Source organism: Emydura macquarii, unplaced genomic scaffold (genome assembly GCF_026122565.2).
Source record: "Emydura macquarii macquarii isolate MOO-44397 ecotype Brisbane River unplaced genomic scaffold, CSIRO-AGI_Emac_v2 contig_691, whole genome shotgun sequence".
NCBI classification, from domain to species: Eukaryota; Metazoa; Chordata; order Testudines; family Chelidae; genus Emydura; species Emydura macquarii.
In genome coordinates this window covers 5,149,090-5,163,490 of record NW_027130828.1, presented here as the reverse complement: position 1 = coordinate 5,163,490, position 14,401 = coordinate 5,149,090, and the positions used below count along the sequence as shown (strand labels likewise).

Below are 14,401 nucleotides of genomic sequence, written 5' to 3'. Positions count from 1 at the left end.
CCAGACCTGACAGCATTGGAATCTGAAATCCTCTATTATAGATGCTTCAGGAGAAATGCAAACTGCTCTGTATTGATGCTCCAGAATGTCTTAACCATGTTTTGGAAAAACCACTTCTAGGGATGAGCGGGGAGTCTTCTCCATGATCCAGTCAATTCTTGGTGCTAAAAAAGGGTGACAAATGTCATGAAGGTTGTTGTGATGTGGTCATTTATTTACAGGGAACTTGACAGAGACCCATGAAACTCATTTCAACTAGGGGACCAAACAGTCTTTGGATGAGTAATGAGTTTTGATCAGTAATCGTCAAGGGTACATTTTCTAAAAATGCCCAAGGAATTTATGTACTGAAGTCCCATGGAAAGTAAATATGACTTGGGGTACCTAAGCCAGTTAGCACTTTTGAAAATTTATCTCTAAGCTGGTGTTTTGCACCACGGATGTAGAAGACTCCAAATCCCATTACTCACCCTCCTGAAATAACCCATATCATTACTGGTTTTCATTCAGGCATTTACACGAAGCAGGCAAATTTATGAATTAGCTGTAGAATTTTCCAGCTGCCTAGAAACTGATAGTTCATGGAGGATGGAGCTTTTCAATTCTGGTTATTGATTTACTCTACTCATTCTATAACTAAACAGAGACCATTAGTATCCCGGGTTGTCAACCTGGGATATTCATGAGCACTAAAAATTATTGTAAAATTTTCAATTTACTTGCACAAAAAATGAAATGTTAACCTGTATTATGTCATGCTAATGGGTTATCTCTCCCAAACGGATTGCTTATTGCGTGCGTGCGTGTGTGTGTACACAAAATGTTCTTAGTAGTAGTAATGCAAAAATATCTAGTGGGCTATAATGGTATTTTATATGCACAACAGTCTTTTTGATAGGCTTTGCTAGGTTTTACACATTGTATTTTCAATTAATAATTGATAATATGGCTAATAAACCATGTAACTAGAAATGTTTGTCTATAGTGAGCCATTATCTGTATTAGATTCAAAACATTAGATCTTGTTCTGAAATCGTCCATGGATTTTCATGCAAGTGAGAACTGCTGATTGTTAGTTTGTTTGCAATTAAATCCAACAGACTCCCTACTCCATTTTTATGTTTATATTTGTTCTGATGGCAATTCACAAAGAATGTATTCTGTATGTTTGGATTTGTTTAGAAATACTGTAATTCCTTCTTGTTATACAGCTGGCACACCCCTCCCCTTTTTTTCCACTGTGAGGTAAGGATTTTGATTAGGGTAGTTTTACAGTAAAGATGTTTTGCTGTCAAGTCTCCATTCACTCACTTAAATCCATCAGTCTCTTTTCATTATTTAATAAACATTATTGCTATTCTACTTTAAATTTCAATTAATGTAAATTCAGTTATTTTTGTAATCTCCTAGAATGTGAATTTAATACAAAAACATAGGAACCTCCATTTGCATGCTGCTTACGTGACCCTAAGTGAAAAATGCATCATTGTACAGTCTATTCATAATCAAAAAGCATCAACTTCCACCAGTCCTTTTTAAATATGGGTTCTCTCTCTAGCTATAAACATCTCTTTCCAACAACAGGAGTTTTCCCGTGATGTTGGGTATGGATGAAATGTGAAGTGTCATCTCTGTGTTTTTGTGTTGTGTTTTTATAATTTGTTTAAAGTGTTACCACTAAGTTTTTCAATGTTAGTTTTTAACAGACTTGTTTATTCAGGAGATTTCCTGTTTGAACCTGCCTCCTTTGTTGTTAATCAGTAATGAATCTTAAAATGGATGACTGGTCCAATTAGTGAACCATGTTTTCATGAAGCATAAATACTCTGACAAGTGACAACTTACTGTACTCAAGGGAAGCTGCAGTTTGTAAAAGAAAAGTCCAGTGCATTTCTGAGGATGAATTGTAAGTTGTTACAACTTTTATTAATTCTAGCAACAAACATTTGGATTTAAATTGTGCTAGATATTCAGCGGAAAATCATACTTGTTAGAAATCAAATAATTGCATACATATTTTCAGGTGGTGGTCAAAATTTATTCTGTTGTGCTTTCTGTAGAGGAATAAAATATTAAATGGGAAGTGAATGCTCTTGTGCATAAATGAATAGTGTCTGTGATATGAGCTGAAATTGTTAGGAAAAATTAACATTGAAATATTACTGTAAAATGTGAACTCAGATGTGTAATCCAAAAGGTTGCATGTCATATTTATGGAAATATTGCAATTGTAGATGAATCCATTAATCAGTTTTCCATGTGTTCTAGATAGGAAAAATCTCTTTACCCCTTTGGAAAAGGGCATTCCTATAAGTCATAGGAGGGGTATATTTTTTTTTTTTAAAGTAGGATGTGCAATTTAATGCACAATTACTGTGCTGATGCCTGTAATCTGGGTAGTTGTGCACATAAAACATAATGTACCCTTTTATTTGTGGAGTTGCAGTAACTGTCTATCTAAATTTGGCATGCAATTGACAGCCCCGTTTTTTAAAAATTAGGCTGAGTGTCTAATCAATTTTTTTAATGAAAGAACACATACATTTGCAGCTGCCTGAAATTGAAATTTACTTTCCACAAGACACTTTTGCCTCTTCCTTTATAGTCACCCAAAATTACTACCATAAAGTAAATTTATGAATCAACCTTCTTCAGAAAAATACCCTGAAGATTAAAAATATTTTCAAAGGTGTGTGCATCTAATTAGCTGTTTGAAAAAAAACGTGCAAGTGTTAAACCTGACTAGAGCATTTTTTGTTCTTGCTAATGATAGGGTAATATTTTTATTTGTAATATTTTTGAACAAGTTAAAATATGAGTTTATGACCAGTGCAAATAAATCTCATGCCTTAACTTACTTCAGTATGTAGTCAGGTTATACAACACAATTGTGGCTGTTTATATTCCCAGATGCTGAGAAAATGCCAGCAGTATGCTTTGTAAAGAACATTAATTGGCAGAATATATAGCCTAAGATATGTGCTGGAACAGGGAATGGGTGGTGGTATAGAATACAATTCAGGAAATAAGTTCACAAAATAGAACATGTTTAGATACATCATCTAAATATTTTCATGTTTACTGATATGGTATCTGAATGTTTTCTACATCAAATTAGAGAAGTTTTTTTTTTTCTTTCAAGAAAAGTGATGTAGTATTACAGTATACACAACCCCCATTTATGATACATAGCAGCAGTGGTCCACCCAGAGATAGCTAGTTACATAGTGATCTCTTTACCTTTTTACTAACTGTTTCGTTGCCTCAGGAGAGCTAAAAACACATGAAATATTTTCTTAATATTGATTTTCCATGTAAGCAATTATTGTAGTTGTCATGGGGAAATGGGAGGGTTGGGGGTCCAGAAGGCAATCACTCTATTAAGATACAGTGCACACTATATATAATAATTTGAAAACCCCTGCTCTGTCTGTGTGTGTCAGTTAATAACCTGTGAAGAGTGAAGATGATGATTACTGAATTAATAAATACCATATGGTATTCTACAATATGAATGCAGAAACTTTCCTAGAAACAACCACCATCTAACTCATTATGTTATCACAGTGCTTCAGTCGATAGTGTGTGTGTCATTTTGATATTGCAGAAAGTTGTATTAATTTCAAAGCCATGTTAAAAAAGAACCCTTTGTTTTAAATTTTCAATAGCCAACAGCCCTTTCTAATTAAATAATTTTTGTAAATAGTAAATGATATTAAGAGACACTAAAACGTTATAGTGAAATGAAAAAGTGACAGATGCTTCCCTTCGTGCATACCTTTTAATCCCTAGTTTCCCAACAGATACAGAGCAACTATAGGAAGTCAGAATACTGCAGGTTTAAGAAGATCCTCAAAAAGAACTTTTTCTAGTGCGTGTGTGTGTGTTTGTAACTGGATTTTGTGTGTCTAAACAGGTATTTTAGCCCTTGCTAGTTTCCCTCTGCTGATTTCTTTGGAAGTAGCTCAATCTTGTCCTCCAATCTGTAAATACTGCTCCACTGGGCTAGCAGAATGTGAGCATGTCTCCTCGCTTCAGGAAGGTAAGCTTTTATTCCCCTCCCTCACGCTTGTTGCTGCTAATTCACAGAAGAGAATAGTAGTTTTTGGAATTCTTAAATTGCATGTTGTTTTTGAACAATGATTATTTTATATTTATAACAAATCGGTCTAGAAGTAAAAATATATGCATGTGGAAAATTATAAAAAGGAAAAAGTAATTGTCATACAAAAGACACATTATCCAGTCCAGGTGGTGATAGGACTTATGATTTCAGTAGTAGGCCATATGCCAAGCACAAGCGGGAGGATAATTAGGAGCGCAGCAGAAGGAGGTCTGTCTTTGAGTAGATCAATTTCAGTCAGTGCAGTCCGATCTTCTGCTGTAGCCCTTTGTACTTTCCCAATGCTGTCCCATCCCAGGGTTGGTACCCAACTTTAAATTAGAGCAGCCTGTTGTCTTCCTGTAGTTTAATTCCGAACATCTTTTTTCTACCTCAGTATTATCAGCTTTGCCAAACTCCACGGAGAAAATACTATTACGGCATGGAAACCTCAGCAAGATACCTTCACTGTCTTTCCAGAACTTCCAGCGTCTTCATTTGCTCTCCGTAACGGGATTTCTGTTCTCTTCACTTGCAAACCTAACCTTTGTTGCAAAGGACAACAGCAGCCTGCGGAGTCTGGATCTCAGCAGGAACTGCCTGCTGAGCTGTGGGATTCAGCATTTGGCTTTCTCTGGCCTTGGAGTCCTCGAGGAGTTGATTCTGACAAACAATGCCTTGGATACGCTGAAAAGTTCTTGGTTCCTGGAGATGACCCTGCTCACAAAACTCCTCCTTTCTGACAACAGAATTACATATATTCCGCCAAGGACTTTTGAGCGTTTGGCTAACCTGAACGAACTCGTTGTGTCTTCCAATTTCATTCGGTATCTTTCCATGGACACTTTTTATGGGCTAGCATCATTGACCAAACTGGACTTATCAGGCAATGAAATCCTGTTTATTAACAACGATGTTTTCCAGCCTTTGCAGGCACTGAAGCATCTGTGGTTGTTTAAAAATAAGCTGACAGAACTGGCCAGCATTCCAGACTCTCTTACCTCCGTGTCTCTTAATGAAAATCCTTGGACCTGCAACTGTCACCTGGTGAGCTCCATGCAGTTACTGAAGGAGAAAGTTCAGACACCCAGTGGCCTGGTTTGCAATAGTCCACCAAGCCTGAGGGGACACCATGTGTTGCGTGTTGGGCCTGAAGTCTGTGCCTTTCCAACTCCCACAGGAAATCTACCACAGGAAAGCGCTTCAAAACTTAACTCGCTTTATGGCTTCACAGGTAAATTCTAGCAGCATATGTTTGGAAACTGTTTCGTTAATTAAGTTCGCTGTGTTCATGCTTCACATTGATCTAAAGGTTTACATATTATTTTTTTAAAAACTTCAATTAGGCTGCTTTGTGGGACCTTTCTCGTGAGCAGCCAAGTGGCAGAGACCCCAAGCCAGGAGTGGGATGCAGGTTAGAATCGTGGGGCGGAGGACTTAGAGGCCCAGAAAGGGATGATTCAGGTCATTAGTGAAAGTTCAGGGGGTGTGGATGGACTATCAGATGATGCTGCAGAGCAGGACTGAGGTGCTTTGGCAGAGTTGTGTGGTAAAAAACTTGCTTGAAATCTGCCTGCACCAGGCCTGGTGCTAGTAGATACTATTATTACTGCCGAGCACCAAGTTCACGTATAAACTAAAGCCATCAGCGTGGTCTGACTCTCGTCCCATCTCCTGCAGGAGGACTTTTCTTCAGTTTTATCACGTGCCTGATTGTCTATTTCATCACGAAACACTGGAAGTATAGCAGAGTTACTAATCACGCAGAAGATGGATGTGTCTTACAGAAGGACTCTGTGGAAGAGTTCCCACGGAGCGTGTCCAATGCCCCTTCAGCATCCCCACTTCCTCATCACTATGCGATAAAAGTGAATAGGACAAAGGGCTTTCAGGAGGAAAGCGAAGCAGACACAACAGAAAAAACACTGTGTGGCCATTTGAGCAACATGTCCAAATCCAGCAGAGAACATTCAGACAGAAGCCCCACAGTGAGGATGCCTGGAGCGGCCCTGCGACCGGCTCTCAGTCACACTGGTGGTAAAAAGATCATGACAATCTGCAAAGAAGAAATGGAAACTGAAAGATTAACTGAAGGTGCAGACAAAGCCACAAGCCCAGCGCTCCAGCAAGGGGGCAGCAGAACTGGGGAGAGAGCAGCTGAAATCCCCAGGTGTGTGAGTGCACCGGGCTTACTTCCTAATGTGGAGAAAGAACCTTCTCCAAAGAGGGACCACGGTCTGCATTGCCCATCGTTCAGCCATGAAAAAACAATCCAGATGAGGGACTGGATGGAGAATGGGGAACCTGGTAAGTTCAAATAAAGAGCAAAAATGATTGCTCAGAAGGGGTGGTGGGTTTGTCGGGTGGGGAGGTTGGGCGTTTGTTACTTGAGAACGGGAATAGGTTAGGAAGCAAAAGAGACAACAGCAATTCTTAGCTTTCATTTGTGTATTTTGCTATTGTTGCCATCACTGAGAGGCCCGGGCCTCTGCAGAGTCTCCAGGTGCCTGCTGCCGAGTGCAGTGCAGACTGCTGCAAGGAATCAGCGACAGCTGCAGGACCAGCAAGAATTCTCAGTGATGGCTACTGTACTGTGGGAACACTGATTCCCTGAACATCTTCATCTTCTGTCCGAATCTGTGTATTTCCTAGTACAGAATTAGAGTGAAGATGCTTTCAACTCTGCTGGTGAGGCATTACTGGAAGAAAAATGTTTCACTTTTAGAATTATACCCTTATTTAAAAGAACATGATCTTTGACGAGTAAATTAAAATATGGCATGGGGACACATGCTTACATCCTTATAACAAATCTCATGTGCTTTCTGGGCCCCATTTCCAGTTCAAGTAGGGGGTGCCTGTGCTCAGTCTACGCACCCGTGAAGGAAATGCCTTTTCACTTGTATGCAAAGGTTTTTGTGTGTTTCTGTGTTCTCTCTCAGTGGAGAGAAGTGAGATTTGTGCGTATGATTAAAATAGATATTTACAATGTAGATAACTGCAGTATGTCAATTTTGTTTCCATTGTTTTACAGCCTTGGTGAAATATTTGGAAACCCAGTGGGAAGAACAGGCTTTGAATCCCAGTACCTGGTTTGATGGTTCTCAATGTTCCAGGACTTTGGCAAATGTAGTTTCTCCAGCAGGAGGTGCTGCACAGGTACAAACAGGCAGAGACCGTGTTCATACCACCTCTAACAAGAGAAGCAAATCCTGGAGTCCCTTTCACTTCAACATCTCCAGTCATTTAACAGAGTCTCATGAAGAGAGTGCGTCTAGAAAAAATGCTGAAAATGGATTTGAGGCCAACTTGGTGCATTCAACAAGAGACCATGACTGCAACAGTGTGTGTCAAGGCCATTTTATAAAAGGTGAGTCCACAGATACTACTGAGGACAGATCCAAAGAGCAAGGAATGAAAGAGCCAGACATCTATCTTAAGAACTACTGCATTGTACAAAGTGAAAGAAACAAACAGAGAGAGACTACGAACCCGGGGGATCTAAGTCTCACTCCAAAGCCTGAAGCACCAACCAACTCCCCGCTTTCAGATTTAACCAGCCCTAGAGAAGATACTGATGCCAACAGCCCAGATAATAAAGGCATCAAGCCTGCAGCGGAGGGCAAATTAGTTAGCCCCTCTCTCGGCAAAGAAGGTAGCTATCCCCAGTCTCTCTGTACTAATGATAGATTGGGAGAAGAGAGGCCTAGTTGTAGAGTACCCAGGAGTGAGAAACGTGACACAGAGTCTTCCTTAAAGAGTAATAAATTAACAAAAGAGAGATTTTGGAAATACCATACAAATTGCTGCAATGAATACCAGCCCTGCCCAACTGCTCAGAAAGTGTTAAAGGAGCCAAAGACTGCACTTCTGAATTCAAGAAAACAATTAGATCTGTCTGAGCAAGCTCCTCCCTCTGATACAGATCTTCTGAAAGGTAATGATAGGCTTACCATTAACCTTTTAGTTAAACTTTCCCAGAGAAGGGAAAAGCAGAGGGCAAAGAAGCAGCCCTGGAAATGATGGAGATTAGTCACTACCGTAAAATGCAGCCATGCTGCAATACGGAATGTTCTGTGCACTGCTGATTTGGATTCAATTTACACCTAATTGTATGAAGAGGTTTTTTTTGTTTTTTTTTTTTGCCTTCCACAGCTCGCGAACCTCAGTCTGTGGGACTGCCCTTAGGGCAAGGGGGATGTGTGTGAGCTACTGCCAGGAAACGGTCATGGTGCTTTGTGGCTGCTGACAAATTAAAGCACGGGCAGCAGTGAAAACAAGGGCACGCAGGCTTTCACTGCTTAGCACTATGCCTAATCCCACCGCAAGCAGCAAGGTGAGCTGCGGTCCAGCAAGCGCTGGGATGCTACTTGTCATGTATAATGTCCAGAGCAGCAGAAATCAATCTTAAAATACACGATATTAAAATTTTCATGCCATTCAATCAGTGTTTTCCCCTTTCCATTCTGCTCCCCAGACCTGTCCATCAGCTATAAGAATGAGTTAATATTTGTTTTAGCACCTTGAACATTCAAAGCGCACCCCCTAGGGAATTTAGTAGTATTTCATCTGTACGTGTTTTTAATAAAAGGCAATATATTTTAAATTATTCAGAATGTAATCCATTTTTGGAAAAAGCTGCCAAATGTAATGTCCTGCCAAGAGCTTTATGAAACTCCCCTGTGAAGCATATAGATAAGGATATCTTTGGTTGTGATCTGTAGTAAGACAACAGGGACTAATCACTATAGTTCAGTTACAATAATCCTCAGTTAGATGCAGGTCGAAAGAGAATATTTTAACATGTAACTTGAAAGGGCTTCACGTCTATCCATTGCCAGAATATTGATGTACAGACTATCGATCGGTTCCTAGGAATTGGGGACGTGTACTCACACACTTGGTACCAACCTGTAGAATCTGGGATAAGGAATTTTTAGCAAAATTTGTAATGTGTTATGGTGTTTTGTATTTATACTAAATCTTACAGAACAAGACGTGACCACAACTTTACTTGCCCTGTGTATAAACAATGAGGAGCCATTAACAAACAAATGGGAAAAGGGAAACTATAGCACTTTGTCAAATGTACACACTTCCTTTGCTTCTGATGGAATTTGCCATCAAGAATTGCCTGGAGATGACAGCAACATCTCCTCTGGACTTCCTCAGACAATAACTGTGCAGCTGGACCAACAAACCGATACAGCTCACCAAGAAACTGGTGCTGAATGCCTGTCTCTAAGTAAGGCCATTTTTGAACCCATCAATGAATTTCAAGAGAGCACTAAGAAATGCATTGTCAAAGATCAGAGCAGGAGGGTGGATAGTTTGGAGCAACTGCAGTTAGGAAATGCCTCTGGTGGTGCCAGAAGGAGCGAGAAGGCAGGTAGTGCACATGTTGCCCAAGACTGGAAGTCTTTGGATGCGGAAACTGATTCGGATGCACTGACACAAACACACAATGCCATCAATGAGCCCTTGGCAGGAGGTGAAGAACGTTGGACTTCTGCATCTCCAAGTATTTTACACAGAGAGTTTGGCCATGTTAAGTCTCTACAACACAGCGCTATGGCACCTGTCTATACTTGCCTTCCTCTCAGTGTAGCTGGAAACACCCGGACGCCTGACTCTAGAACTGCCGGTCTGAATATTAGTAAAGTTTCTTTATTGGATGTTCATGAAGTTGAACATAAAGGGGTCGCAGACAGGAGGTCTAACTGTTATTTGTCGAATGAGGTGATTTTGGTTCAGAAAATGCACATTTCTCCAAGTGAAGAGAAAAATTCGGGCAGACTGAGGGATGGAAGTGCTGCTGATGAATTCTTGCGTAATGAAAATGAGGGAGCTCAGTTTAATATTGACGAGGAGAAAACAAAGACATTTCAATCTGGCTGCAGGGAGCACAATTCTTATGAATTAGTGAAAGTTATTAGCTCAAATGACACAGACGACCAAAAGAATACTCGGGAACTGGTAACCCCAAGTGACAATTTGAGGATCGATGATAATACCTGGCACAATACAGACAAGAACCCTCATAGAAGCTGCTTGGAAAATTCCTGTAGTCCTATAGCAGCCGATTGTAGTGACAGTGCTGGGTGCAAAAAGGAGACTGGCCATGAGTATCTCTGCCAATCTACTGCACCAAAAGGATGCAGATCCTCCCCAAATCCTGCTGTGACTGTTTATGAAAGTCAAGCGGAAGAAATCGGTGTTGCAGGCTATGATGGTACTGTTTCTCAGTCATGCCAGGCCTCCGGTAATACAGGAATTCAGCAATTTGCTTGTAAAAAAGACAAATTGCAGCTCCAGAATATACAGGTTAATCCAAAAATGGAGAGCACACCAGATATGAAGTGTTCTAACTCTAAATACCACATGTTAGTGGCTGGTAACACAGATGTCAAGCTATATGTAGCAGGAGACAACCTCTCTGCCAGTCCATATTTAGAAAGCAGCCAGCCCCTGGAGATTGGACTACATTCTAAGACCATTTGTCTGCCAGAGTCCCACAGGTCTCTTCCACAACAGGATTCTGTGCTTTCCATCCCACAGAAGAAGGAACTAGAGCAAAACTGGAATGAAAGTCCATCAGAAAAACAACTCAAGAAAACATATTATTCCGTTTTCAAGCTACCAACCGAAGGCTCATCTTTTGGGAAGCTTTGCCAGAATTTAGACTACACCATTGAGCTTCCTGATCTGAACAAGGGAATACCCCCCACCACCACACCGACACCAACTCCATGTTTATTGGAACAAGAAACTGAAAGACATGCGAATGGAGAGTCTTGGGCATTTGACCCTCAACTGATGGATAAAGCCACATATTTAAGTTGCCTTTATAATCCAAAGACACCAAGGAAACAAGCAACTGAACTAAGTGTACTTTCCAATCTCCGCTATTGTAAAATTTCAGCAAAAGTATATCTTGATGTGGAGGAGGAGGAAGGGAGGTTGGAGTCTCAAAAAAAAGAAAATGACCTCTCCCAATTAATGAGTGACCATCAATGTAAATCTCCTGCTAAAAAAGAAGTCACTGCTGACAGCGACGGATATAAATATACTACCTGACTTAAGAGGCACTAGACCGTGGTAGAGTTTCACGCAGCTAAAATGTAATCAACTTGTAAAATGAATCGATTTGTGTATGTAAATGAGAACAGTCAAAGATGACTCGACAAATTACCCCTACTGTACTGTGCTGTAGAGATTCAAGTAATACTTTTTTATTAGAGTGACCTTGTAGATCACTCTGGCCCTGTGTTTTCAGTTTGTTGTCTTTCATTCAGAAACGTAGTTTCAAGATATCTGTGTATGTAACTTTTTATCTTGAACTATTCAGAAGCGTTAGACATCTCACGAAAAACATTTAGTGGCGTGCAAGTTTAGGCCTTATATTTGATGTATTTTGTGTAATAATGTACCTCAGGCAGGTGCAACCCCTTCATAGGTGTTTTGGAATTAACACCACTAAACTGTTTTAAGGAAGGACAGGGTAATGCTTAAAGATGGCGGTGTCTTTTTTCATAACATTTAAGCATTTTTGGAAGCCTGTGACTTCCACCTAGTTTTTTCCCCTCCTTTCCATTGTGGGTAGGCAATGCTTTGAATGTTCTGGCAGATGGATTTTTCTCTTGGTCCAACCCAATTTGGCCTATTTTTTCCCTACATACAGTATGCAAAGTCTCTCATTCTTTTTGTCACCCGAAGGAGTCACTCGTTACTTTTTCAAAACCATCTAACATTGATAGTGAAACGAAGCCTCTCTTGATCAAATGACTGTGGTAAAATCTTTTTGCCTCAATTAAGGATGTTACCTTTAAATGCTAACTTTAAGGATTTTAATGTTGTTGGTATTAGATTGATTTGGACTGAAATTGGCAGGCATTTGACTGGAACTCAATATTCATACACAACATCTTTGGGTTATGGTTGAGGGAGTTTTGAAAAGATTTGAATTAAAAGAAAAAAAAGCACTAAACGTATATCGCAATTTTAGAGCACTGCAAAATGGGCTTGGTAGCCTATCCCAGCTTTAGGATTTTGGAAGGAGATTTCCAATTGACTTCAAAATAACAGCTCACTTCCCCTTTTCATCCGCTTTATAAACATTTACAAAAGTGTATACTATTGCTGCATGCAGCTATTTTATTTTAACTTTATTTTTTACATACCAGTGTGAAGCATCTTCTCATATATTTGTACAAAAAAAAATTCTCCAGTTGGCTGTTTACAGTGTATTTCAGAACATTTCACAAAATTGGGTCCCATATGTGGAAAAAACTGGAATTTTAATATGTAATTGCTAATAAAACTGCATGCACTTGTTGACCTGGAGGGGTGTGAATTCCCTTCTGGGAAATGAAGATGACAGTTTCTCCATACATATTTTACACACTTAGTCAAAAGGGGTTTTCAATAGGAAATAAGTGTGCACTGTAAAAATTCTTGGCTATTCAAATTTCCCCTTAACTTTTGACCTACAAACTTAGTCCATATTTGCAGTATAAAGCAGTAAATGGACATAGAACATGCAAGGAATTAATTTGTCAGTAAATCTCTAAATATCACTACCATCTCTTATTTTTCTTATTTCTGCATTTCATCCAGACTTGCTGCTTATGTTCATTAAGCACAAATATACTCGTCAGAAAGTATGTGTGATGGTTATTTGCTAGAGATTAGCCAAACTAGTTCAGCCAACTTCAGAGATGCTTTCCTTCCTACACAGAAACATTTGGACAGCTGATGGGTAACCAGAAGTCATTACCTGCAGTGTGTCTGGCAGTATTTTAGATATGGGTCATTACCACTGCAGTGATGCTATCCCCAGAAGTGCCTGCGTTCTGGAGTTCATGGCATGTAAAGTTGAAAGTTCCCATTTATACCATCGGACTCCTCTTTTCTATTATTTTTTGTGAAATATCATGCAATTATTCCTTATCACTCATAGCACATTTCTTAAACCTGAGCTATTGAAGAAGGAAAAAAAAAAAGCTGTCCCTTCTGAGATTATTTCTACTTTCCTAAAGACACAATATTTCAGTGTTCATTATATAGTATAAATTATGTGTAAGAATTCATAACTGCTTTGTAAATACATAGATTACTTAATTCCTCATTAATCATGCAGGCATCTTGCCTTGGGGTATGGTATTTTTAAAGAGATGGCCTTCATTTAAAATTGTGCCTATGGCTGCCAACAATAGAGGTCAATACTGCACTTATTGGCTGTTGGATACATTATTTTTTCTTTCCTAAATACTTAGTTATGTCGTCTAAGAACAAAAATGAAAATAAACATCTGAAGCAGTTCTTTGTAGCTGTGTTGTTTCATGCCACAAACATTGGTTTGTGGCCATGACCACTATTAGTGGGTATATCAGTTTTCCATTTGCTGTATACCATAGACCATACCACTGTTTCTTGTTTTCTAAACAACCAAAAAGCACCTTGGAGCATTAAAACTACATAGGAAGGTGGGACTTTTTGCCCATGATCCCCTTCTATGACAGCACTTTTGTAAGTGGATACATAACTTTTCCTTTGCTGCATTAATGTTTTCAGGAGCATTACAAAAATAAAATATTTTGTTTGTACATTAGTCTTGTAACCAATTCTAAAGAAATAGAAAATTAAACACTTGATCTTAGAATTTCATCAGCTGTAGCTAAATATCTACAATAGATTTTTTTTTTACATCTCAATTTTACCATAAATGTACACCATAGAAATTTGTAAGATTTTAATTTGTAAAAGCGTCATTCTTTTTTAAAATACATTTATATATTAAACAAAATGAAGCATTGTCAAAGTACCACAGAGCACTGTTAAGGTTTTTGGTATTATAATAAATCATGCATACTCTACATGTGTTGGTTTGGATTTTTTTTTACGTTAGCCATTATTATTTAGTATATTATATTTATAATTTTTGCCAGTCTAACTTACTGTTCTGCCACTCAGCTGGGTTAGCTTTAACACTTTGCCCTTTAGCACCTTTAAAATGTGATCTTTAATTTGGACGCGATCACTCAAACAAATACAGTACATCTTTTTTCAGTGTGCGTCATGAATTCCTGTGTGATTAACTGATCATTCATTCTGAAAACTTACAGTATTATAAGAAACCCTTCCTTTACAACAGAATGCCCACATATTTGCATGCAGCAGTAAATAACGCCTAGTACAAAGTGCCTAGTTTGTGATGGCTATTTGGCACTTAAAACTAGATTTTAACATTAAAAGCATGCATGGCTGCAGGAAATACGCTTTGTTGCACTGTCCCCACAT

At 39.0% G+C, this 14,401-nt stretch overlaps 1 protein-coding gene across 1 annotated transcript; it reads left to right on the top strand.

Moving 5' to 3' along the window:
* Nucleotides 1-4,771: 4,771 nt before the first annotated feature.
* Nucleotides 4,772-14,023, top strand: LOC137148781 (uncharacterized). The gene is made up of 4 exons (XM_067541802.1): nucleotides 4,772-5,336; nucleotides 5,783-6,409; nucleotides 7,137-8,039; nucleotides 9,093-14,023. Exons 1-4 carry the CDS (start codon nucleotides 4,814-4,816, stop codon nucleotides 11,177-11,179), a joined length of 4,140 nt encoding a protein of 1,379 aa, XP_067397903.1. The 5' UTR covers nucleotides 4,772-4,813; the 3' UTR covers nucleotides 11,180-14,023.
* The last annotated feature ends 378 nt before the right edge of the window (nucleotides 14,024-14,401 follow it).

Coding starts and splice junctions, on each gene's coding strand:
- LOC137148781 (XM_067541802.1), top strand. CDS start 4,814: ATGACCCTGCTCACAAAACTCCTCCTTTCTGACAACAGAATTACATAT. Junction 5,337..5,782: donor CTCGCTTTATGGCTTCACAG/GTAAATTCTAGC, acceptor CATCTCCTGCAG/GAGGACTTTTCTTCAGTTTT. Junction 8,040..9,092: donor TGATACAGATCTTCTGAAAG/GTAATGATAGGC, acceptor TAAATCTTACAG/AACAAGACGTGACCACAACT.